At 38.5% G+C, this 26,298-nt stretch overlaps 1 protein-coding gene and 1 long non-coding RNA gene across 4 annotated transcripts; one reads left to right on the top strand and one right to left on the bottom strand.

The window, feature by feature from the left end:
- TMEM33 (transmembrane protein 33) lies at positions 1 to 23,676 on the bottom strand. Of its 3 annotated transcripts, XM_047719188.1 has the most exons (9): positions 23,538 to 23,676; positions 23,288 to 23,359; positions 19,023 to 19,117; positions 18,407 to 18,594; positions 12,743 to 12,810; positions 11,702 to 11,835; positions 7,165 to 7,248; positions 2,698 to 2,818; positions 1 to 1,833 (listed from the first exon to the last, which is right to left on the bottom strand). In XM_047719188.1, the coding sequence occupies exons 2-9, from the start codon at positions 23,330 to 23,332 to the stop codon at positions 1,828 to 1,830; spliced, it is 741 nt and encodes a 246-aa protein (XP_047575144.1). In that variant the 5' UTR covers positions 23,333 to 23,359; positions 23,538 to 23,676; the 3' UTR covers positions 1 to 1,827. The 3 variants fall into 3 exon arrangements, with proteins under 3 accessions (XP_047575144.1, XP_047575142.1, XP_047575143.1); XM_047719186.1 differs by having other exon boundaries at positions 1 to 2,818; positions 23,538 to 23,675; XM_047719187.1 differs by having other exon boundaries at positions 1 to 2,818; positions 23,469 to 23,666.
- LOC125093674 (uncharacterized) lies at positions 23,594 to 26,289 on the top strand. The gene is made up of 2 exons (XR_007125314.1): positions 23,594 to 23,731; positions 26,247 to 26,289. It is a non-coding gene; the product is annotated as an uncharacterized LOC125093674 (long non-coding RNA).
- Positions 26,290 to 26,298: the final 9 nt, after the last annotated feature.

Raw genomic sequence — 26,298 nt, 5'->3', positions numbered from 1 at the left:
CTGTAAGGGAAACTCCTAAATACCTAAATTACTTGCTTACTTCCAGGAGCAAAATTACTATTTAAGAAATTTCAGTTTGGGACTGATATTAAATAGAGCTTATATTCACAAGGCATCAGGTATACAAAAGAATTCTTGTTATAATAAAAGTAGGTTTTATGTTAGGCTTCCACCTGTCCCAGAATAGCATTACAGCACTTCTAAAAAAGAATTAGGTATTTTGGATGCTGACTTTTTTAAACTTGGAAATAAAATGAAGTTCAGCTATGCTATAATTTCTTCCACTTCATTCATTCCATATACTGCTACTGTATTTCCTTAATTTTAATTTGATAGATGTACATATTAAACTGTAATTCCAGATGTCAAATCAGCCGGTTGTACATACACATATCATGGGATTCCTAGGTACAAGCTCATGCAAACTAAACATCCAGTAACGCTCAAATTGTAAAATTTACTTTTTCATGAATTAAGGAGTTTTTTATTTAAAAATCAAACCTTCCATTAAAGAACAGTCCAACAGGAGCATATGAGAAATATAATCCTGTTATGTGATAAAAAGCCTCAACTTTTAAAGCACAGGGTATTCTACATTTTTAAGTTTTAATATTAAAATTCTTTTCGTCAAAACCAACATGAAATTATTCCCTCTAGGGAAATCTTTTTGACCAACAGTAATTCCCAAACTAAAGAGGAAAAACTCAGAACAGAGGCACACTCGTAGGTCATTAAAAGACAATCAGTAAAAACAGCTCACAAGAAGAAAATTAACGGAAAAAATGGTGAAATCTGAGTAAGTTCTATACTTTAATTAAAAGTATTGTTCCAAGGCTAATTTCTTAGTTCTGATAAATGCTCTATAGTTATGTAGGGTGTTAATATAAGGGGAAGCTGAGTAAAAGGTATACAAGAACTCTATTTTTGCAACTGTTCTATAAATCTAAAATTATCTCGATTTTTAAAAATTGTAGAAAACAAAAAAACACGTAACTTAAAAATAAGTATGACTTCAGCTGCCAAGATTTCCTGATATAATTCAAGACTTAATTTTAAAGACATCATTAGGAATCAATAATATATTGTTTACTTAACATTACAGTTACTTTATTGCTCTAGAAAATTAGTTCTTAAAACCATCATATTACATATATAGTGATAATGAGGCTAGCCACACACCCACCCACCCACCCCAATCAACTGTACTGCATGAGGCTGCTTTTCTAACTTAGTAGATAAATATTAAAAAAATACAAAAACAGTTGGCTACAGTTGAGCTATCAAGTAGACACATTTCCAAAGATGGGAAAGTTGAGCAAAAAGAAAACTGATGTTACTGACAAGTTTCAATAAATGTATGAGAAATCCAATTACATGCAGACAGAAGAAAACTGGTTACAAAAACCATTACATCACTGTGTATTAAAACTTTTGCGGTGTTTTAAACATTCCCAACCATGCAACAGTAATAAAGATCAGAATGAATTTTATAAAGTTGAGGGCAGCTCAACAAACAGGATTTAACATATTATACAATTCGAATCACAGCTGCATAATACACCCAAGACTCCCAAATTTACCTATGCATTAAAAAATTAAAATACACACCAATCCCCCACAATTCATCTTCCAGCCCCATTCCCCACCAATTATCTTACCTATAAATCTTTCCATTTAACCTTTTAAATCATATTTGATGGGTAAGTATGTAATCTACAGGATCATCTTCATTATTATTTCAGAACAGACCCAAGCACAGGATATGCTCAATCTTCAGTTACATTCCTTTCAAAAAACATCTGAACTGCTGCAACTGTCTATGAAAATTCAAGCCTAAGGAACCAAGAAAATCGGCGGTCAAGAATCTAATTCTATAAACTACAATAACGCTAATCATCTATGTGTCCACATCTGTAAAAGGGTTTCCTATTTGAGAAAGGTTACTTGATGGGTATCGAAAAGGAAAGCCGTATAACCACTAAGGCTTTCTGATGTGAAACAGCAGTGACCCCAGATAGTGACTCGGTTGGCTAACACGCTTACAGTTCAGCCTTTTAAAAAATATTCAAAGCCACATTAAGTAGTTATGGAAATAAAAATTTGGAAGATCATAGCATAATATACAAGATGCATGCAGAATTCCTCTTAAAATGGTATATCCAAAACAAATCCTAACAAAGCAGCAGAACATGAATTTAATAACAATCTGAAATTAAATATAGTGGTAAATGTTTCTTTTAAAATCATCAACCAAAATTACTGAATGGCAAAATAATACTGTCTCAAAATATGATGAATTCATGTATGTTAATATTACTACAATGGAATCATGCCAGATATAAATTTAGGGTACCAATTAAGTTGAAAGAAATTTTAAAGCTACTTTTACAAGAGAAATAAATGTAGTTCATGATAAAGGCACAGCAGCATTTAAAAAAAATTTCTGATACATTGATCACAGGACAGAAACTTCCTTAACCATTAATAACACAGCACAATAAAATTTTCTTGGGAACTTTTTAAAAGGCTTGATTTAACATGCCAGGAAAATGATAAATTTTCCATTGAGATGCGTTTATGTAAATTGGATTGAGGTCAGTTTTATACCTGGAATTAACAACCCTTAGCAGAAGTACCAACTGCTAAAAATGCTTATTTCTACTATATATAACTTAGCTGGATGTTAAACTACGCAACTGTTGGTGCCAGTCTGCTTATAAAAGCAATACTCTGGAGACAAAGTCTTCTCACAAACAGTGGGCAAGCAGGTTTCATTATTACGTGTTCAACAACAATCCTCAGTTCATTAAACAAGGTCCTGCAATATAAAACAGTTTCGTTCAGACACAAAAGAAAAAAGAATACAAATGCCAAGGAAGGATTTCCCACAGTCGGTAAAGAATCTGAAGTAAAAGGAATAACTAGAATGCACTGTAGGAAACACACAAAATAAAATTCTCAAAATCAACATTTGTGTGGTTTTTTGCGGGGAGGTGGGGGCGAGGGGGAATTCCTTTAACAAAAGCATCTAATAAATGGTTATCTCCGAGGGCTGAGATAAAGGACGATTTGTATCTTTATAGTAGAGTCACATTTTCACATTTAACTTAGGTATATTCAACTAGTTCTAAAAAAGAGAGCAACAGAGTGAAAACTATATATGATGGGCACTCCCGCCTACTATTTTCCTTAAATTATTGCCTTAGGGAGGCTGAGTAGCTCAGCTGGTTGAGCAAAGGCTGGGTCAGGCTCCCCGTTCAGCAGGGAGTCTGCTTCTCCCGCTGAACCTCTCCCTTCTCATGCTCTCTCACACCATCGCAAATAAATAAATCTTAAAAAAAAAAACAACAACAAAAACTATTGCCTTAAACATAATGCCTCTTAGAGCTTTCCTCATTTATAAAATAGGCATACGTACTTCATGGAGTCAGCTGTAGAGTAATTTAAGTGAGACAGCACAGAAGTTACTCAAGAAAGCCCACTTCCCAGTTGGATCATCCCACTGATCAAACCAGTTCTTGTCTACCTTCAGACTTAAAGTCCAACTCTTTAACATCTAATGCCCTCCAGAATCTGGTTTTAATCGAATTTTCTGCTTCATCTCCTCTCCCACGCTCTGCCACGACCCCTATATTCCAGTTGTGTTGCAAATTTGTGCCCGAAATACATCGTGAACTTTTACTGTGCTTGCTGCCTCCAAAGGACTCTTTATTAAACATACTGTACACACTGCACATACATTGTATAGGCTAACAGACACAAAATCATGTATGTTGGTTGAACTGTAATTTACAAGAGATTTTGACAGACCACCAGAAGTAATTTTCATTACTCACTTTTGAGGTTTCACTTTATCTGCTGACTCATCCTGCATACAGACAATTCCTGTTCTACCCTTCTGTATCCTGTGTTGGGCTTCCTTATCTTAGTCTTCCCCAAACCCTAAGCTCCAGCCTGCTAAATCTTTCAAATTTATCTCTTTTATTTTACACAGAATTAGTTCAGGCTCTGAACTACTCTCGTAGTCTCCAAAGTGGTCCATTCTTCCTCTTGCTGAGGATGTAATGCATTTTCTGGAATACTTCTAAATCAGATCTCATCATATTCTCAAACCCTCCATCTTATGAACTCCAAATGCTCTTCCTGTCTTGAAATAAATTCCAAACCCTTTCATGATCTTGTCTGTCTTCCCTTTGAGGCACCGATCTTCATAACTTCCCTATATATATCCGTAACTCCAGCAACATGCACTTTCAGACACCCATGTGCCAGAACTCAGACTTCACCAACACACAATCACTGTCTTCTGAATAAATGACTAGTGAATAAAACTAGATGGCACCGTAAAAATACTCTGAGCAAACCCCTCAGGTTACAGATGAGGCCTAAAGAGGTCAATGGCTTGCCTAAAATCACAGGGCTAGTTCTTTCATTCAAGGCTGTCCCTGGCATGATCTAGACCAAGTCACAGTGCTGGAGCAGCGCTGGCAATAAACAGTCAGTGATAATCAAAGTGTCTCCATATGCTGTCAAACAGGGTGACCATCAGCCACACATTGCTTCTGAGTGCATGAAACTGGTTAATGTGACTCAGGAACTGGGTTTTAAAGTTTACAAATTCTTTTTTTTTTTTTTTAAGATTTTATTTATTCATTTGACACAGAGAGAGCACTAGTAGGAAGAGAAGCAGAGGAAGAGGGAGAAGCAGACTCCCCACCAAGCAAGAGACTGACATGGGGCTTGATCCCATGACTTGGGATCATGACCCAAGCCAAAGGCAGATGCTCAACCATCTTAGCCACCCAGATGCCCCTAAAGTTTATGAATTTTAGTTTTTATTTCAATGGTTAAATGTGGGGCACATGGGTGGCTCAATCAGTTAAGCATCTGACTCTTGATCTCAGCTCAGGTCTTGATCTCAGAGTCGTGAGTTCAAGCCCCAAGTTGGGCTCCACAATGGGTATGGAGCCTACTTTAAAAAAAAAAAAAAAAAAAAAAATCAAATGTGGCTGCCCATTGCCATACTGGACAGCGCAGCTCTGAACAATCTACCCTCACCATCTAAAAAGGACTGATACCATTAACATGGGAATGGATATTTTAAGTAAAAATGGTACAAGCTGGCAAAATCCCTAACAAAAAAGTGTAGCACAGAAAATGTAATTTTATAGGCTGTTTATCAATATTTATAAGCTCAACTATTTCCCATTTCCTTTCCACTGTTTTGCTGTGTTTTGTGTGCTTATGGGAGATCTTTGAAAATGCTTATCAGCACATATTTGCATTACCTAGATCCTGCTGTTTCCTTTTTTATCCCACTGGACACTTCTAAATTTTTCTGTGTGCTAATCTGACTTAAGGGCAAGTGGGAAAAATGGGATTAGAGATAAAAAGGGTATAAAGAAGCAGAGAAAAACAAAGCTGCTGATGAAAAATGGATTACTAGGGCAGGGGACCAGAAGATATTGTCTGAAATGAATACACGAACCAGATAAAAAACAAGGGCAAAAACTCATGGAATCAAGTAAAACCGAAAGTTTATTTCTGACTAGGGACTCATTAAGAAACTGTGCCTGAAGCTAGCTCTATTTTAGGAAGTATTGTAAGAAAGACATTGTCTAACAGAACATAAAAGCTCCTCCAGGATAATTAGAATCACAGAAAAAGGAAAATAATCTATGTATTAGAAACACAACAGAATCTAAGCACTTTATTACTTCAGTTCATCCCCAGGAGGAGATTTTTCTCCTCTACCAATGAAAAAATTAAAATTTAAGTAACTTGCCTAAAGTTAAAAACTTGCCTAAATCCATAAAACTAAAACTATAAAACTTGCCTAAATCTAAAAAACATGGACCAACATTCGATTTCAGTTCTTTTTACTTTGCTCATGAAAATAAAGATCATGATAAAACACTCACTGGATTTCTGACTGAATTCTACTATACAATGAATTTATTTTAAATTTGCAAACAAAAACTGTGTTAACATTAGTATTCTCAGTAACATATTCAAGAAGCTATTAAAAACAGCTATTCTGGGGCGCCTGGGTGGCTCAGTGGGTTAAGCCGCTGCCTTCTGCTCAGGTCATGATCTCAGGGTCCTGGGATCAAGCCCCGCATCGGGCTCTCTGCTCAGCAGGGAGCCTGCTTCCTCCTCTCTCTCTGCCTGCCTCTCTGCCTGCTTGTGATCTCTCTCTCTGTCAAATAAATAAATAAAATCTTAAAAAAAAAAAAACAGCTATTCTTTTCAGTTTTACTCTAACTTCTGAGATCCACATGCATAACTTACTCTATCACTGAAGCCTCCATTCCTGAACATTATAGTAACTTATTAAAATACTACTGCTTCCTCATTTTTCCACTCGAAACTATTCTGCACAAGACTACCAGAAGAATATGATCATGTCCAAACCATCATTCTCGTACATCTAAAAGATAAGTTCCAAACTTCTTATCCTGAAATTCAAGAAATTTTATGATTTGGCTCCAATATACATTTTTAGTCTTAAGTGTAACCACTTACCATTCAGAATCCCTGGTATAGTCAAACAGGTCTATTCAGTGCCCCTTAAATACGGCTTGTTACCTCTTGGCTCTGAACTTGTGTTCCTACTATTTTCCTACCTAAAATGCTTTCACCTATTCTGTCTTATTCGAAGCCTTTAATCTTTCTTGAACAGATTAAAATCTCTGTTTTGTGAAACTTTCATGGGCTCTTTTTATTTCCTAATCTCTCCTTCCTGTGGACTACAGTATTGATACAATAAAGCAAACATAACAATGCATCATACATGCGTTTGTGAACACTGCATCCTCAACTATTATTTCCTTATTATTTGACATATGGTTTTGTTTCTTCAATTAGGAGAGTGCCTTGAGTTTGGGACTAATGTCTTAGACATCTTTAAATTCCTTAAACTTGAATACTGCTTTACTGGAGTACTATTTTAGTGGAGACCAAGGTAAATCTGGTCTCAGTTTGTAAAAAGAAATACAACCACCTCCTCACCAATCCTACTAAGGCCTGGAACTTAAATTTACAAAAATATCACTTGCTTCTAAATTCTAATATAAAAGAAGCTAGACAACTCTTACAAGTTATAAATACTGTATCTCACAATACTCTCAACAAGTAAGACATTTAAACTAATCAACAGCTTACCGACAATATGGATTTCTTCTAGAGGAATATCGAAGAGTAAGAAATCTATAGTATATAAAAGGCTGGAGCAAACTTCCTTGGCCACTGAAATAAACAAACAAGGGCAAGAAATACACATTATCAATTCATATGTATACTCTCAAAACTTAAAGCAATTTAACTGGAGCCTGTGTGTGTCTTCATTCATTAAATGGTCATGGAAGGGGCGACTGGATGCTCAGTTCGTTAAGCGTCCAATTCTTGAATTCGGCTCACGTCATGATCTCAGGATCATTGAGACTTAGCCCCGTATCCAGCTCAGTGCTGGACATAGAACCCGCTTAAGATTCCCTATCTCCCTCTCCCTCTGCCCCTCTCCGCTCACTTGGTGCACATGTGTGTGCACCCTCTCTAAGTAAAATAAAATAAAATAAAAAATGGTCATGGTAATACCTATCAAGTCTTAATCAAAATTACTCTTTTTTCTTTAAGATTTATTTATTTACTTTAGAGAGTAAAGTAAAGCCACCCAGGTGCCCCTATTTTTACCTTTTCTTCTGAACTGTGATATTACTTTCATAATAAAAATCTGTGATTACAAACTAATCACTAAACTAAATGTCACATCCACTTTCCCCAAAAACTCCTGTGACAAATCTTTAACTCTTCAAATTGAAAAATACACATACTAAAGAAAATACAGGGGCGCCTGGGTGACTCAGTGGGTTAAGCCTCTGCCTTCAGCTCAGGTCATAGTTTCAGGGTCTTGGGATTGAGCCCCGTATCAGGCTCTCTGCTCAGGGGGGAGCCTGCTTCCCCTTCTCTCTCTGCGTGACTCTCTGCCTAATTGTAATCTCTCTCTCTGTGTCAGATAAATAAATGAATTTTTTTTAATTTAAAAATTTTAAAAAAATAAAGAAAATACAGAAAGGAATATTCAATGAAAAATTTTCCATCATCCAAGTTAGCTCCTTCCTCAGAATTACAGCTCAGTCTCTAATATTAATCTTTCCAGAAATTCACATGCACAAGGGCATATAATGACTGACACTGATACAGTGCTCACTTTACAATGCACTGAATCCATTTAACAATTCCAAGAGGGAAGTGGCATTATCACTCCCATTTCAAAGATGAAGAAACTGAAGCAGAAAAAAACATTCATATGCCCTTAAATATACAAACACATCCCAAAATATAAAAGGGAACACCCTACACAGTTCTTAATAAAAACAATTTTTTTTAAGATTTTATTTATTTATTTGAGAGAGAGAGAGAGAAAGCACAAGTAGGCAGAGCAGCAGGCAGAGGGAGAGGGAGAAGCAGACTCTCCACTGAGCAGGGAGCCCGTTGCGGGACCTGGGATCGTGACCTGAGCTGAAGGCAGCCGCTCAGCCAACTGAGCCACCCAGGCGCCCTTTAACAGATTTCTAAATTTTCTTTATCTTGAGGATTATCCCCATCACAACACATAAATTTCCCTCATGCTTTTTTTTAGCTTCAACCTGTTTACCTTAGCATTACTATTATGTAACAAGCTCTCTACTAATGAATAAAGCTACAAGATCTCATCCTCTTATCTTTTACACTCATGTCCATGTATATGTAAGATAAACTCAAAGACTTTACTTTCATTTTTAAATAGAAAGCTTGAAGCATTACTCAGAAAAATATAACTTAATGAAGCCTTCTAATATTAGACTGTCTTTCTATCATGGAGGGAGCATCTAAGGAATAATGACTTCAAGTTATTTTTAATTTTATAGTTTGTGTTATATGCAAGTGACATTAAATCATCAAGAGCTTTTCCTACGAGGGAAAGCTTATAATCTTACGTTAGTCTTTTAAATAACAAAGTGATTTCTCTATTTAAGTATCTCTGGTAAATTCTCATCTCTTTTACAATAATCTTGAAAATTAAAATCAGTTTAAGGTTTAAGTTTTTTTTTTTTTTTTTTAAAGATTTTATTTATTTATTTGACAGAGAGAAATCACAAGTAAGCAGAGAGGCAGGCAGAGAGAGAGGAGGAAGCAGGCTCCCTGCTAAGCAGAAAGCCCGATGTGGGGCTCGAACCCAGGACCTGGGATCATGACCTGAGCCGAAGGCAGCGGCTTAACCCACTGAGCCACCCAGGCGCCCAAGTTTTTTTTTTTTAAAGATTTTATTTATTTATTTGACAGACAGAGATCACAAGTAGGCAGAGTAGCAGGCAGAGAGAGGGGGAAGCAGACTCCCTGCTGAGCAGAAAGCCCGATGTGGGTGGGGCTCGATCCCAGGACTCTGGGATCATGACCTGAGCTGAAGGCAGAGGCTTAACCCACTGAGCCACCCAGGCGCCCCAAGGCTTAAGTTTTTTAAATGTGAAAAAAAAATCAATGCTCAAAAGGCTAAGTTAAGGATCACATCAACTAGAATCCAGGTCTCTAACACCCAGTAAGTCTTTTCACTCTGCCATTCCAGACTTTATTTAGATTATATTATCTAACTTACGATCCTACAGCCTGAGCAACATGTGGTGATCCTGGAGTTTCCAGAGAAAAACATTACTTAAAAGAATGGAACGAATGCATTTATGAGGAAATCTATAAAACTGTTACTGGCTTACAGCCTGCTAAAGAGTCAGACATGCAAAAATCTCACTCATTAAGGCAATGAACACTAAAATGAAATATTTCATAAAAAATAAGTTTTTCGAGTTAATGAGATCATGGAAAACTGCAAATACAGACATCTTAAAGTCTGGCATGGTCTATTAAGTATAAAATGCACTTAGCTTAGACTCAGCAAAATCAGTTCTAGGTTAGAGAAAACACATGCAAAAAAATAGAAGCAGAAAGGTAAAAAGAGGGCTCAGTCGAAGCAGCATACAACTCTTGATCTCAGGGTTTGAGATCCACATTGGGAGTAGAGACTATTTAAGATAAATAAAAGTTTTTTTTTTAAAAAGTAAAAAGATGTTCATCCATCAATATTTAGAAAAACAAAACCTTGGAAACACATGTTTCCCCATCAACATGGAACAGGTAATAAAATGCAGCAAATGACCAAACACTACATGGCCATTAAATGGAACAAACAAGAATTGTATCTATCAACATGAATAGGGCACGAAAACATACAGGAGGAGTGGGAAAAAGCAAGATGCAGATAACTGATGGATTATGGCACTTCTGACGCAAAATAAAAAACTAAAACAAAACAAAACACCCAAAAAACCCATATGTATTTTTTTTTTAAAGATTTATTTATTTGACAGACAGAGATCACAAGTAGGCAGAGAGGCAGGCAGAGAGAGGTGGGAGCAGGCTCCCTGCCGAGCAGAGAGCCCAATGCAGGGCTCAATCCCAGGACCCTGGGATCATGACCTGAACCGAAGGCAGAGGTTTTAACCCACTGAGCCACCCAGACGCCCCCATAGTATGTATTTTCTATGTATCTGTATAAATATTTTTAAAGTGCAACATGCACAAAGACATAAGAGAAGAGGACAGAACTGCAACAACTCAGAGTCAAATGGTATTTTAGCTTTTATCTGTAATGTCCTCTTATTGGAAAAACTAAAAAAGCAATAATCCAGACAGAAAAGTAGTTTTATTTTTTTTTCCTGCTGATCTGAATTTTTCTCCAATTTAGCTTTGAAGCTAGTAATTTTTTTCTTTCCACTACAAAGAAGATAAACACATTAATAGAGACAGAGAAGAACTTTTGACTTGGTAACCAAAGCGTATGCTCCTCCGTTTTCTTCTTTTTTTCTGGTTAAGTTTTCATTTTAATCACCCAGTGCTCATCACAAGCACACTCCTTAATCCCCATCATCTTTTTTACCCATTCTCCCACCCATCTCCCTAGAAATGAGGTTTTAAATCTTAAATCCAAGAATCTTGATGGGGAGGGTCAATACTAGCCTGATGTTTTAATTTCTAACAGGATAGCTTTCTTTTATTCATGCCTTACTTCTATAATTAAGAACAATTAAGGGACGCCTTGGTGGCTCAGTTGGTTAAGCATCTACCTTCAGCTCAGGTCAGGATCCCAGGGTCCTGGGATTGAGTCCCAAGTCAGGCTCCCTGCTCAGCAAGGAGCCTGCTTCTCCCTCTCCTCCCAGCTCATGCTCCCCTCCCCTCTAGTGCTTTGTCTCGCTGTATCTTTCTCTCTCAAATAAAATCTTAAAAAAAAAAAAAAAAAGATACAAACAAAACACGGAGGTGATAATAGGCAGCTATCAATATCAGACCGTAATTTTTCTGAAAGAAAAACCATCTAAATAATGGCAGATACATTAAATGAGGCTTCCTAAGATTCTTTCAAAGGCAGCAATTCTCAAATAAATTTTCAAAATGGTAAATGGTAAATCATAAGGAATGATAAATAAGCAAGTTCCTAGGTTTACCATAACATCTCAGGTTCTCTACGATACAATGAAAAATGGCTGCTAAGATCAAGCTAGCTCTGCATATCAGTATCTAACAGATTTAAAAGCAAGATGAAATGAGTTAATACCTTTATTACATTCACTTAGTCATCTGCCTCCCAAAACAAATGTATTTTTATTCTTACCTAAAAAGCATAAAAACTGTAGCAGGCATCAAGAATATTTCATTACAAGCAATAAATTTCAGAATATTTTGTTGATTAGCGCTTAATTTATCCAAGATAGATCTCAGCAGAGGTAAACTATTTGAACCCTTCGCCTAAAACATAAGAAAACAATATCAGAAATAATGAAGCACTTTTGATTACTCAAATATCTTCCTTCTTTAGACAAACAGCATATCCAACAGGTAATACAACTAAAAGACATTTTGGAAATGGTACTATAAAAGTTTACAAAATAATGTAAATGTTAGTGTATATTTTCCTGCTTTGCTGGATTTTGTGTATTTGAAAAATAAGACAACTTTAGTAAGTAATTTCCATGCTTTTTTTTTTTTTAAAAAGACTGGATTATTTCACAAAAAAATAGTGGTTATTTCAACCTTACCATAACAAACTACCTAGTAATACAGTTAAGATATTTGTGAGTCCTTAGCTAAATAAATTACAGTATCCAATTACTGCTGTGACCAAAGAACTGTATGAATAAAGAAAGAGGCCAACATAAGTCAAACATTTAGATATTTAAATTCAACTGTCAGTGCATATGCAGTCAATCTGCCTGGCACACTTAATGATGTTTCCTGTTCAAACCTAGGAATAAGAAAATATTTTCAGAAAGCAGCAGTTCTGAACACTAAAGTGAAAGAAATTCAGTACACTCTACTTACCTGGTATGTTAAAATTAAGCAATGACAGAACAAGAGATCTCTGACAACTTACCAAACCTAAATGATTTTTTAAAAAAAAAGATCTATTTCAAATTTCAGAAATTCTCTGGGGACTGGGGGTATTCTGCAATATAATCCTTTACCTATAAAGTGTATTTTGTGAAACTTAAATAAAAAATTTCAAACTTAAGACTTTCAAATGACTAATAATTCACAACAAGTTTGCATGGATTGAAGGAAACTTTCCTGACAAATAGCAAAATGTCTTAGAACTCAAATTCATGTCAACAATCTGCAACGCAGGAGTTAAAAAAAATGGCAGAGCTTTACTTACATCAAGGACCTTTTTCGTGTATGTGGCAGCATGAAGCAAAGAGAATAACAAGACTGGGAAAATACTCACTGGAGAAAACAATTAAGGAAAATGTTTAACATTATCAAGTACTTTGTAAAACAGGCTATGTATCATGCCCAATATAGATCTGAACCAGTATCTGCTAGAAGGACTTCAGTGATGGCTTCTGTTGTTTTACTTTGGAACCAAATGAAGTTTTTTTTCTACCTATAAACAATTTCATTTTCTAAAGCTCAGTTTTTTCATTAAGAAAACAGTGAAAAGTTTTTTTCTTTTCTATTAGATAATAAAATATTATGAACATTTGCTAAATTCTATCAAAATTCAGGCCACCTCAAAATATTACCACTTAACCCCAAAATGGCCATCTTGGCCTGAATAATTTGGCCTTCAAATATAAAGCAGTCTTTGGTCCTGCTTTCCTCATCAAAACTGCTCAGTAAAGAGTCTGGGGTAATGGTTTAAAAAGTACTTCCTCAGGGGTGCCTCGGCTGGCATAGTCAGTAGAGCACAGGACTCCATCTTGGGGTGGTACTGGATCTCGAGATGATTAGGTCAAGCCCCACACTGGAAGCAGAGTTTATGTAAAAAAATAAAAATTAAAAAAAAAAAAAAAAAAAGCTTGCAAATAGTACTTCCCCAATTTTCCTCAACTAAAGATCTTTCATTATTTCTTTCCTACAAGATCTCCATTATTTCAAGATACTGTACCTAACTTGCTTGTACAGTTCATGTGTTCTCAATCTGTACAAATAAAAATCATATGTGTGTGTGTGTGTGTGTGTGTGTGTATTTGGGTTTGTGTAGTACAGTTAATTGAGAGTCTCATCAGTTTAATTACAGACACAATTTGAGTTCAACTGTTTGGCTTTATGTCATGGATAAATATGCAATTCTCATTCAGCTTTTTGAATAACGAAAATTACTCAAAAGACCCTATTTACTCCAATTTCTGCCAGGCTGCTAATAAGAACAACAAAACTTGTCAAGTAATTTCATAAAATGATACAAACTGTTAGTTCATTATGAATGGCAAAATACATGTCCTAAAAGTATGTGCAGGGGCACCTGGGTGGCTCAGTGGGTTAAAGCCTCTGCCTTCGGCTCAGGTCGTGATCTCAGGGTCCTGGGATTGAGCCCCACATTGGGCTCTCCGCTCAGCAGGGAGCCTCCTTCCCTCTCTCTCTCTGCCTACCTCTCTGCCTACTTGTGATCTCTGTCTGTCAAATATATAAATAAAATCTTAAAAAAAAAAAAAAAGGTTTTTGCAGTTTTTGGGGTGCCTGGATGGCTCAGTCAACAGAGCATGCGACCTGATCTCAAGGTTATAAGTACAAGCCTGATGTTGGGTGTAGAGTTTACTTATTTAAGAAAAAAAAAAAAATCAAAAAATGTTTACATTACCCTCATTTGGGGAAAAAGAAAAAGTACATGCAGTTTCTAAGAAATGAACCATTATATTTATCTACACTAAATGAAAGCTTAGGTGTGATGGAAAATGGTGATTATTGTAACACAAGGAGTTCCAAATCCATTACCACCATAACTCATTAGGATCCAAAAATGCCTAATTCCAACTGGCAAGCAAGACAGTGACCTATTATACGCAAGGATTAGAAAAATCCTACCTAATATAGTTCTCCAAGTTGATATCTCGACCAATTCTTCCCTGACACTAACAAGAATTAAGTAAAATGCCAATTTCCTCAGTAGAGACCATGTATATATAGTTTCACACTTTTTAATCACAGATCACTCTGAAACTGATGAAAGCTACAAGCCTCTCCTCTCCAAGGCCACTGTAAAATTCTGTTGCTTCTTAAATAGTTAATTTAAACCTTGACACATATCCTAACTTGAAGCCTTGATTCAGTAGAAGCAATGCAGGTAATGAAAACAGAACCCTGAAAGGACAGTCAAGATTATCTGGGTTCCCCTCCTACACTGTTGGTGGGAATGCAAGCTGGTGCAACCACTCTGGAAAACAGCATGGAGGGTCCTCAAAATGTTGAAAATAGAACTACCCTATGACCCAGCAATTGCACTGCTGGGTATTTACCCTAAAGATACAAAGGTAGTGATCCGAAGGGGCACGTGCACCCGAATGTTTATAGCAGCAATGTCTACAATAGCCAAACTATGGAAAGAACCTAGATGTCCATCAACAGATGAATGGATAAAGAAGATGTGGTATATATACACAATGGAATACTATGCAGCCATCAAAAGAAATGAAATCTTGCCATTTGCGACGACGTGGATGGAACTAGAGGGTATCATGTTTAGCGAAATAAGTCAATCGGAGAAAGACACCTATCATATGATCTCCCTGATATGAGGGAGAGGAGATGCAACATGGGGTGTTAAGGGGGTAGGAGAAGAGTAAATGAAACAAGATGGGATTGGGAGGGAGACAAACCATAAGTGACTCTTAATCTCACAAAACAAACTGAGGGTTGATGGGGGGAGGGGGATGGGGTTATGGACATTGGGGAGGGTATGTGCTATGGTGAGTGCTGTGAAGTATGTAAACCTGGCGATTCACAGACCTGTACCCCTGGGGATAAAAATATATTATATGTTTATAAAAAATAAAATTAAAAAAAAAAAAAGATATCTGGGTTCCAATCATGGCTCTGACACTAACTTCATATCCTAGGCTAAGTTTCATCAAAGCTACAGATTTCTCTCCCTCTCCCCCTTTCATTTCCCTCTCCCTCTCAAAGAAGTAATTTTTTTTTTAAAAGGGCGGGGTGGGAGGAGTGCCTGGGTAGCTCAGTGAGTTAAGCATCCAAGTCCTGATTTCAGCTCAAGTCATGATTTTGGGGCATGGGATGGAGCCCCGACTCGGGTCTGTCTCTGTGCTCAGCAGGCCTCCAAGCTCAGCAGGGAGTCTGATGGAGATTTCTCTCTCCCTCTTCCCGCCCCCCAATCCTGCTAGTGTGCTCTCTCTCAAATAAATATTACCCAAAAAACTACAGATTTCTAATGAGTTTTTTATCACTAACATTCTATAGTTCACAAATCCTTGATAAGAGATTCATAATCTTGGGGCGCCTGGGTGGCTCAGTGGGTTAAGCCTCTGCCTTCAGCTCACATCATGATCTCAGGGTCCTGGGATCGAGCCCCGCATCGAGCCCCGCATCAGGCTCTCTGCTCAGCAGGGAGCCTGCTTCCCCCTCTCTCTCTGCCTACTTGTGATCTGTCAAATAAATAAATAAAATCTTTTTAAAAAAGAGATTCATAATCTTAGCTTTCATTGTCACTTTTAAACTATCTAGAAAATGTAAAGGGTGAAAAATCTACAAAGTTAAACTCTAAGTACCTATCATCATTAGAGCAAGGACAGCATCACCTTTTTAAGACCAAAGATCAGAGGGGCGCCTGGGTGGCTCAGTGGGTTAAAGCCTCTGCCTTCAGCTCAGGTCATGATCCCAGTGTCCTGGGATGGAGCCCCGCATCAGGCTCTCTGCTCAGCAGGGAGCCTGCTTCCTCCTCTTTCTCACTGCCTGCCTCTCTGCCTACTTGTGATCTCTGTCTGTCAAATAAATAAATAAAATCTTTAAAAATAAATAAATTAAATAAATAAATAAATAAAGACCAAAGATCAGAACACAACTTTGTAATATGACTTGGGACTCACCTTTATTCACTAACCTAATACTCAACTACTTTAAGAATCAAATTAGTATTTCTTGCCAGTTACTAGTTTAGGCTCTTCCTATTGCTCACCACTCTCCAACCTCTAATGTAATAATTAAAGGAACACGAAATCCTTACTCTTCAACACTTCCAAAGAGAGGGGCTAGTAAATAACCAATTGCAGAGAAAAGACAAAGAGGTTGTCTTAATTGGTCATGAGCCTCATTGGACATCAACTCAGGATTCACTCAACAAAACTTAGTGACCACCTGCTGTGTAGACTGGCTTTGTCCAGGCACAGACAGAAAGATTTCAAAACTATATTAAAGTGTTACGCAGGGACGCCTGGGCAGTTCAGCAGATTAAGCCTCTGCCTTCGGCTTAGGTCATGGTCTCAGGGTCCTGGGATTGAGCCCGGCATCCAGCTCTCTGCTCAGCAGGGAGCCTGCTTCCCTCTCTCTCTGCCTGCCTCTCTGCCTCTTTGTGATCTCTCCCTCTGTCAAAAAAATAAAATCTTAAAAAAAAAAAAAAAGTTACGCATACGTTAACTGTAAATTAGGTAGACCTTTTAAGTCAGAAAGACCTTGTCAGCATTACTATGTACTTGCCAGTGTGATGTCAGGCAAGTTATTTGAAACCCCTTGAGCCTCAGTGTCCTCATCAATATGATGCTCAGGACATCTGGGTCTGCTTAGTCAGTTAAGCCTTTGCCTTCTGCTCAGGTCATGATCTCAGGGTCCTGGGATCAAGGAGCCCCACATCTGGCTCCCTGCTTAGTGGGAAGTCTGTTTCTCCCCCTCCCTCTCTACCTCCGCCGGTGCTCTAAAAAATAAAATCTTAAAAAAAAGAAAAAAATATATATATATATGATGCTCACTATGATTTTTTTCAGTGTTGCAAGGATTAAGTATGTCAAGTTCATATGCACTGACAAAATAGGTACTCAAAATATTTCAGTTACCTACTCTCTTTTCCTTAAGACTTTTAAAAAATCTATTTAAAATTTGGTACTTCACAATCATAGAAAGTATTATCTAAATAGGTAATATTTAGCCCTGGAGACAGATTTTATTGTGTTTTCCATTAGGTATAGTTATGTAGACACATGTATGTGTCTTATGAATTTATCAGAATATATCAAACATTTAAAAACTCTTAAGAGCAGCACTTAAAGCACAAAATACTTTCTGGAGGGACAGAGGAACCATAGTGGGGACAGACTATTAAAAATGACTGAGAAACTCCAGTCACCCTTTGCCTCACAGTGCACATTAGCACATCAAAAGTCCTGTAGTAAAGAAATCCACTTAAAACTGTTTAATCTAGAGCTTCCCGAACATATTAAACTGCAGCACTCATTCCCAACCCTCCCCAGCCTTTTGAGTAAACCTATTCTCACCCAACACACTTTCGAAATGTGTAAACATACAATTCCAAATGAGTTATTTCATTCTCATTAGCTCCAAAGATTATACGTGTCCTTATTTTCTACTCTATCCACAATAAATACTAAATTTTTATTGTATTTATTATACAGTTTTCTGCTTAAATATTTCTTGAATTTCCATTTGTTTCTAGTTCACTAGGAGTTCAAAGAGCTGAGGATTTCTCTTTTTTTAAAGCAAGACATATGGACAATTTTCCAAAGATGTGAATTAAATGGAAAAAAAAATGTAAATACTAAAATAAGCCCTCCATAGTCCTGTGCTTTGAATCTGAAATTTGAAATACCTATTGCTAATAGAGAAGCTTACAAGAGGCAAGAACAAAGATAGAAAATTTAAAATTCCCAGCTTGCTCTTCAAATTTAGATTTCACATGTCAGAATCAGAAACTCTTACACTAAATGTATCTTTATTCAAATTAAGTGTCAACAAACCAACTAACCTAGGTTCATGGAAGCCCTCATCGCTGAACCCCTCCTATTGCCAAAAATAATCAGAAGAGATCTCCTATACGCTCGGTAGGTGACTTCTTGTCAAAAAGGCACAAAAAGGATACTTGTAACAGGGTAGGAATTGACAAAGATGAGTGAGTACAGCAGGTAGTGGCAGCTGTCTTCTAGTAAAGCCTGGGCAAGGAATGCTCTGCTTAACTGGAAATGTGGTAATCTTTGGTGCAGCCTCAGAGCACTGGTAAGAGCATTTGCCAGTAAAGCACGCTGATAAAAGCTCGCAGCTTCGTGCAACCTGCAAATTACCAGAGGAGAGGTTATCATGAGACATACCAACCAGCAGGTCTCCTCCTCCTTTGTGGATTGCATCATAATTGCACAACCCCTAAATCTCTTACTTGTCAATAGAAAAGAACTACTTGAACCTATTATACCTTCTTAGAAGCATCCCTTCATAGATCTGCCCAAGTGAATTGTATAAAGCAGTCATCTTTAAGTGCAAAAATCAAAAATGAAAAAAACATTTGCTTTCACAAAGCATGGGACCTAAGACATCCCTCCAGTTGGTGCTATTACTGAGTTATTAGCACCCAAAGCATGAGACCTGTGTTTGATCCGCCCCAGAACCTCTTGCAATTTAACAAGCCCGCCACATAAAAGGCAGTCCGAAAAAACCCACCCAACAACTGAGTATCAAAGGCAGAAAATCTGTGTAATACATACCCAAGAACAGGCAGGACAAACAGAGCAGAGCAGTAAACTGTGAACAAGCGAGAAAGCCACATCGCCGTGTCCAGTTTATTGGCCATCATGAATTGCTAAATTTAAAAAGAAAAATACTGTAGTAACTAAGCCTGCAAATTATCTTTCCATATTCAAAATGTTTTAACAACCCTGCAGAGATTACTTAAGATCATTAAATTGTGAAAACTCCTAAGGCAACTGTTTCACCTATCCGCTCAGCGACACCTCTGAACACCCTATAGTTCTGATTCAGAAAGCGGCAGAAACACTGAAACAGAAAAATACCAGCTGATATTCAAAAAAATAAAGGCTAAGAAGAAAGAAATCATTGCAACAGAAATTTAACTACAATTGTCTGTATTCCTTCAACAGTTGTAATACTGGCTTCATCTATTTTAGAAGAACGTTAAATAAGGACTAATTGCTCTCAAGGGAACCATAATGCCTATTCTTAGAAATCTCAAATTCAAATAGACAGGTTTCAGAGCTGAGTAAAAAGGCATCACACAAAGCCAATTTGGATTAAATAAACCTTACAAAGGAGAAACGTAAAACCATGGGAACACTCATTCACTACCTAACTCATAATAATTTGCTTACATAAACACAAGGGCCCGACCTACTCTCAGGGTTCAAAATATAGCTGTCAAATGTTAAAGAGTCCCTGCCTCTTCAATTTTATGACTTTCTTCATCCCCTTGGAAGCTGCCCCATACATCTTACCCTATTTCAGTGGCCCTAAATTCAACTCCCATAACCCACTTGATTCTCCATGTTTTCTCATTCTATCTTTGCCCTTGCTCTGTTTGCCAAGGATGGAGCTATTAACACTAACAGAATCACTTATAATCTGTTTTCTCTTCAAAATGTGTCTTGTATTCAAATCCTAAAGTGGCTTTTATGTTTTCTGATAGAATCTACGTTAATAATTTTTACATCAAAGTCCAATACAAACACACATGGATATATAAACTTCTACAAAGAAGTTTCACAAAACAGTACCTTCCCAATGTGTAATGGATTTTGGTGGTTTGTACTCTATTTAATGTTTAGAAATAGTGTTTTCACTAAAGGGATTTCAAAACTCACTAATGAGGGGCACCTGGGTGGCTCAGTGGGTTAAGCCTCTGCCTTCAGCTCAGGTCATGATCTCAGGGTCCTGGGATCGAGCCCCGCATCGGGCTCTCTGCTCAGCAGTGAACCTGCTTCTCCCTCTCTCTGCCTGCCTCTCTGCCTACTTGTGATCTCTCTCTCTCTCTGTCAAATAAATGAATAAAATCTTTAAAACAAAAAACAAAAAAAAACTCACAAATGAATCTTAACACGGAGTCTAAAACACACTCTAAGCAATCTAACTTAATTATCTTTTGAAAGTTACAAAAACCAGGTGGCTGGGTGGCTCAGTTGGTTAAGCGTCTGCCTTCAGTTTAGGTCATGATCAGGGAGTCCTGGGACAGGGTCCCACACAGGGCTCCCTGCTCAGTGGGGAGTCTGCCTGTCCCTCTCCCTACCCCTCCCCCCACTCAGGCTCTGTCCCCGTCTCAAATAAATCTGTAATAATAATTTTTAAAAAAAGATACAAAAACCTTTTGGAAAAATCCAAGTACATTTTAAAATCCGAAGATGTTTCACTGCATGTCTTTTTAACGATATGCAGGTAATTTTGGAAATATGCCTAGTTTATTGTATCCAAACCTACTACACTGTGACTTCTCTAAATTTAAATGATCACCCACAGTCAAGTGGAAGAATGAATCTAGCTTACAGTACTCAGGTTCTCTAGAAAATTCAGAAATTTACACTATAGTCTGAAATTCTAGAACATGTTCTTTGAAATTTAAGCTTAGGGGCATCCGGCTGGCTCAGTCAATGGAGCATGCAACTCCTGATCTCACAGTTGCGTGTTCAAGCCCCACACTGGGTAAAAAGATTGCTTAAAAATAAAATGTTTGGGGCACCTGGGTAGCTCAATCAGTTAAGCAGCTGCCCTCAGCTCACGTCATGGTCCCAAGGTCCTGGGATAGAGCCCCATGACCCCCTCCTTGCTCACAGAGCCCGCTTCTCCCCTACTTGCCATTCCCCCTGCTTCTGCTTGTTCTCTCTCAAATAAATAAAATCTTTTAAAAAATTTAAAAATAAATCTTTTTGGGGTGCCTGCGTGGCGCAGTGGGTTAAGCCTCCGACTCTCAGTTTCCGCTCAGGTCATGATCCCAGGCTCAAGCCTGAAGCTGGGCTCTGATTTCAGCAGAGTCTGCTTAAGTTTCTCTCCCTCTCTAAAATAAATCAATCTTTATAAAAATAAATATTTTTTAAAATAAAATAAAATGAAATCTATTTGGTTTTGGGTGGTTATTTTGTAATAAATCACTTATCTGTTCATTTTATTTTGTACACCTTTATGTATCTGCATTTTAGTACACAATAAAAAAGGCTTTAAAAAGTGTATTGGTTTATTCTTTTTTATTTTTTAAATATTTAAATTAAAAATATTTATTTTTTAAATATTTATTTTAAATATTATAATATTTTATTTATAATAAAAGAGAGAGACACAGCGAGACAGGGAACAGAAGCAGGGGGAGTGGGAGAGGGAGAAGCAGGCCTCCTGCTGAGCAAGGGAGCCCAATGTAAGGATTTGATCCCAGGACCCTGGGATTATGACCTGAGCCTAAGGCAGACAATGAAAGAGTAAGCCACCCAGGCACCCCTGGTTTACACTTTAAGAGTCAACAATCCAGTCACGTTATAAATAGTTTGGGCAAAAAAAAAAAAAATCAATGAACGTTGGTGAAAACCTACTGAGGTGAAAAACTATTCACACAATCTCAAAGCATCATGCCACAGAAAGGTATCTTTACAGTGGAGAGTCTGCTGGATACCACCTGAACCAAATAATCAAACTTATCTCCAATGATGACATAAATTAACATAAAATGTTTCCTGAAATATATATAATGCACGGAAAATGACCGAATATCACTTATGTAATATTGCTACCAAAATATTCAACTTGAATCTAGTTATAAAGGGAAAGAAAATAAGCAACTTCAGTTTGAGAAGCAAAACAAGTCTGAACTCTTGAGAGTCAAAAATGATACAAAGAAGGCAAAAGGAACTATTCTAGACTAAAGAGACTTAATGCCAGTAAAGGCAAAATGCTTGCTTGGACTAAATCCTGGATGAGGAGGAAGCAGCTTTAACAGGCAATGGGGAAATCTGAATATGGATTATAAATCAGATAATAACATGTATCAGTGAAATTTAACTGCAAAAATTGCAGCGATGACTGCATTGTGGTATTGAACAATACTTAAGTATTTATGAATTAGCCATCGTGTATGCAAATAATTCTCAAAGGGTTCAACAAAATGAAAAAGAAAACTGTGTCTATAAATGGAAATACCGTAAAATGTTTCAAGTGGAAAAAATGTTTAAATGGGGAAAAAACATATATTCATAGTGTTTAAAATTAGAGAGCAACAATGCTTTAGCTACAACTTACTAGTAAGCAGATCTGCACGTTAACAATAAAATATTTAGGGGCGCCTGAGTGGCTCGGTCGGTTAAGCAGTTGCCTTTAGCTCAGGTTAGGATCTCAGGGTCCTGGGATGGAGCCCCACAGCGGGCTCCCTGATCAAGAGCCTGCTTCCCCCTCTCCTCCCGCTAGTGCTCTCTGTCACTCTCTCTGCCTCTCTCTCAAATATTTTTTTTTTTAAAAGAATAAAATATTTACAGAAACCTATTATCTCTCTTCGTAAAGGAGGGCAAAATGACGAAAAGAAAAACAAACAAAAAAACACAAAACAAAAAACAAAAGACTGCGCTTCCCCCACTGCGTAATTTCCATATAATGCCATAAAACGGGCAGAGACGTTCTCCGCTAGCACGCGTGTGCGGAATGAGGCCTATGTCGCGGCACCACCTCGGCTGGCATGTTCAACCTTGGAACCTAAGACAATTAGAAACTGGCGGGGGGGGGGGGAGTAAGAAGGCCCGATTTCCCTGGCATACGGCTAAGAGCCACCTGCTCCAGCCCGGCCCACAGTGGCTTAAGAAACAGAAAACTTGTAGCTTCCTCTACATCTCTGCTCAAGATCTCTCCTCGCTACGCTACCCCCACCTCAATCACTAATCCCAGTCCCTTGTAGCACTGACGTGGAACGTCTCCGAACAGTCTTGGCGACACCTCCCGTTCCCTCCTAACTCCAGTAAATCAAGAGAGAAGACCCTGCTCGCTCACTTACCACTGCGCCCGCCCCTTGGGGGCTGTTCGGGGCCGTATCCGCCATGGGAGACCCACACGCGCGTCTGGGACGCTGAAATCGGGAAGGGAAAAAAGGGGATGTCAGCACGGAGCCGCGATTCCGGTAACCGGTTTCCTTGTCCCGTACCACAAGCCCGCCGCGCCCTACGGGAACTCCAAACCTCAACAGGAAAGTCTCTCCCGCTCCGGAGAGCACTGCCTCGAGAGCACCCGAAGTGGCAGGGAAATACCTGTACGACACCACCAAGATCAAAGCCGGATTTCTAGAAAAACCGGGGAGAGGCGGAGCTTCTGAGCAAGACCCAACAGGGCCGAACTAACGCCGCCGCCGAGCGCAGATTATTGCCAAACCCGGAAGTGCTCCTTTCACTTCCGTAGGGAAGAGGCGGTGACAAAGAGAAGAAACCGAGAGTGGTTTCTTGAGGTATGACGGGAACTGTAGTTTTTCTTGTTTCAGTTTCACCTGTCCGGCTCTCTGATTGGCTGTGTAAGCTGAGAAGAGAGGCAGGCAGAGCAATTTTTCTCTCTATTCCGGCTCCCAGGTGGTCCTCCCCGTCAATGTCCAAGCCGCAAAACGTCCGCTTCTTAAGCCTCAGAAATGTTTTCTTTGCTGTTTTCCTCCAGGGGCTCACTAAGCCCTGTGGTTCTACTTACAAAATTAAGTCTTCTGAGGCACCTGGGTGGCTCAGTTTCTTAAGCGGCTGCCTTGGGCTCAGGTCATGATCCCAGGGTCCTGGGATGGAGCTCCGCGTGGGGCTCCCTGCCCAGCAGGCAGCTTGCTTCTTCCTCTGCCTCTACCCCTCCCCTGCTCATGCTCCTGCGTGCGCTTGCGCGCTCTCGCTCTCGCTCTAATAAATGAATCTTTTTAAAAAAATTAATTCTTCCAATATGTACTTGATGAGACCTACTATGCGAAAGGCTCCATATTTGGCATGGAGGATAAAAAGAATGAATATGCCACAGACTGTGGGGAAGACAGACAAGTAAATCAATACCACAGCACAGAACTTGTGTAATATGCACAATGTAATATGCAGAGGCCAAGTTAATCACAGAGAGCACAGAGGAGGGGACCTAAATCAGAAAGGGTCTGGGAAGATTTCTTTGAAAAAGTAATTCTGGCCCTAAATTTTAAAGAACAAGGAGATGTTGGCTAAACAGAGGAGAGATTTCCAGACACAGCAACAGAAAAGTTCGTGAAGCAACAGGACAAAGTAAAGAAAGTAGCCTAGTATGACCAGGATGAAGAGATGTGCATGTTTGGGATAGGCGTGGGACTGGGAGAAGTGGACTGAAAAGATCTGACATAGAGAGGCAGGCAGGGGCGCCTGTGTGACTCAGTGGGTTAAAGCCTCTGCCTTCCGCTGGGGTCATGATTCCGAGGTCATGATTCCAGTGTCCTGGGATCGAGCCCTACATGGGGCTCTCCGCTCATTGGGGAGCCTGCTTCCCCTCCCTCCCTCTCTGCCTACTTGTGATCTTTGTCTGTCAAATAAATAAATAAGATCTTTAAAAAAAAGAGAGAGAGAGAGGCAGGCAAATGTGTTAAGGAGGAGATCTGAACTTGACCTTGATATCCAGGCAATCGTGATACAATTATAAGCAGAAATGCGACATCATGAGATTTAGAACATATGCTCTGGCAATAGGATAGAGGATGATCAGAGGAACAAACTAAAACTCAGGGGAGTAAGTGGGATGTTTTACATACATTCAGGAGAAATATCCAGCATCCATGAGCTGTCCAGGTGCTGGTCAGTTGTAGCTGACAAGTCAAATGTTGCCCTCTTGAAGCCATGTTGGCTTTTTCTAAGGTCACTGCCCAAATTCAGGTCCTTATGATCTATGGCCTGGATTACCTAAAATGCCACCTGTACTGCACTCCTCACATATCATTTACTCTATATTTTTATAGCACTTGGAATTCTTTAACATTTCTTACAATTATTTGTGCACCTTTCAACTGCTTGTGTGTGTGTGTGTGTGTGTGTGTGTGTGTGTGTGTATGCCTAAGCCTGGGCTGCCATAACAAAATACCATAGGCTGGGTGGCTTAACAGAAATTTACTTCTCACAGTTCTGGACGCTGGAAAGTCCAAGACCAAGGAGCTGGAAGGTAGGTTTCATTCTGAGGTCTCTTCTCTTGACTTGTACATGGCTGCTATTTTGTTGTGTGCTCACATGGCCTTTTCCTGCTAGGGAGCAGGAAGGGAGAGTGATCTTACTTCCCTTTTTTTTAGGGCTGTCCAATTTTATTAGTAGAGCCACACCCTTATACCTCATTTATACTTAATTACCTCCTAAAGATGTTACATCCAAAATAGTCATATTGGGGGTTAAGGCTTCACCATATGAATTTTAGAAGGACATAATACAGTCCATAGCAATATATAAGTATATGTATTACTGATTTATTTTTTATTTAAATTCAATTAACCAACATATAATACAACATTAGTTTCAGATGTAGAGTTCAGTAATTCATCAGTTGCATATAACACCAAGTGCTCATCACATCAGGGGCCCTCCTTAAGGCCTGTCACCCAGTTATCCCAACCCCCTACCCACCTCCCCATGTATTACTGACTTTTAAGAATCCTATTATGGAGTGCCTGGCTGGCTCAGTCAGCAGAGCATGTGACTTTCAATCTCAGGGTTGTGAGTTCAAGGTTTTTGTTTGCCCAACCCCCGCCCAGCAAGATAAAATCCATTGCTTTATTCAGGTTATTTGTACATTCCAGCAAATTTTGGGGGTGGAAGGGAAGGAACCACAATGAAAGCCACAAATGCGTGGGGGAAATGTACTATAAACCGTTGTTTACTGTTTAGGGTAAAGAAAAAAAAACTTTTATAATCAACATCCCACTCATAAGTACACATGGGAGAGAAAAACGTGATTGTTTTGAATCACACATTTGTGTCTTTGCGTTTCCTTTGCAGTTTATTGGTACCACTGCCATCGGCCAGCAGAGTACCTGAAAGTTAAAACAAG

Source organism: Lutra lutra, chromosome 2 (genome assembly GCF_902655055.1).
Source record: "Lutra lutra chromosome 2, mLutLut1.2, whole genome shotgun sequence".
Taxonomy (NCBI): Eukaryota; Metazoa; Chordata; class Mammalia; order Carnivora; family Mustelidae; genus Lutra; species Lutra lutra.
This window is presented reverse-complemented; position numbering and strand designations above follow the sequence as displayed.

Excerpts from the sequence above, each read along its gene's own strand:
- TMEM33 (XM_047719186.1), bottom strand. The coding sequence starts at position 23,332 with ATGGCGGATACGGCCCCGAACAGCCCCCAAGGGGCGGGCGCAGTG. Across the intron at positions 19,118-23,287 it reads CCCAAGGGGCGGGCGCAGTG|CAATTCATGATGGCCAATAA; the intron begins GTAAGTGAGCGA and ends TTTTAAATTTAG. Across the intron at positions 18,595-19,022 it reads TTTGTCCTGCCTGTTCTTGG|GTTGCACGAAGCTGCGAGCT; the intron begins GTATGTATTACA and ends GGTAATTTGCAG.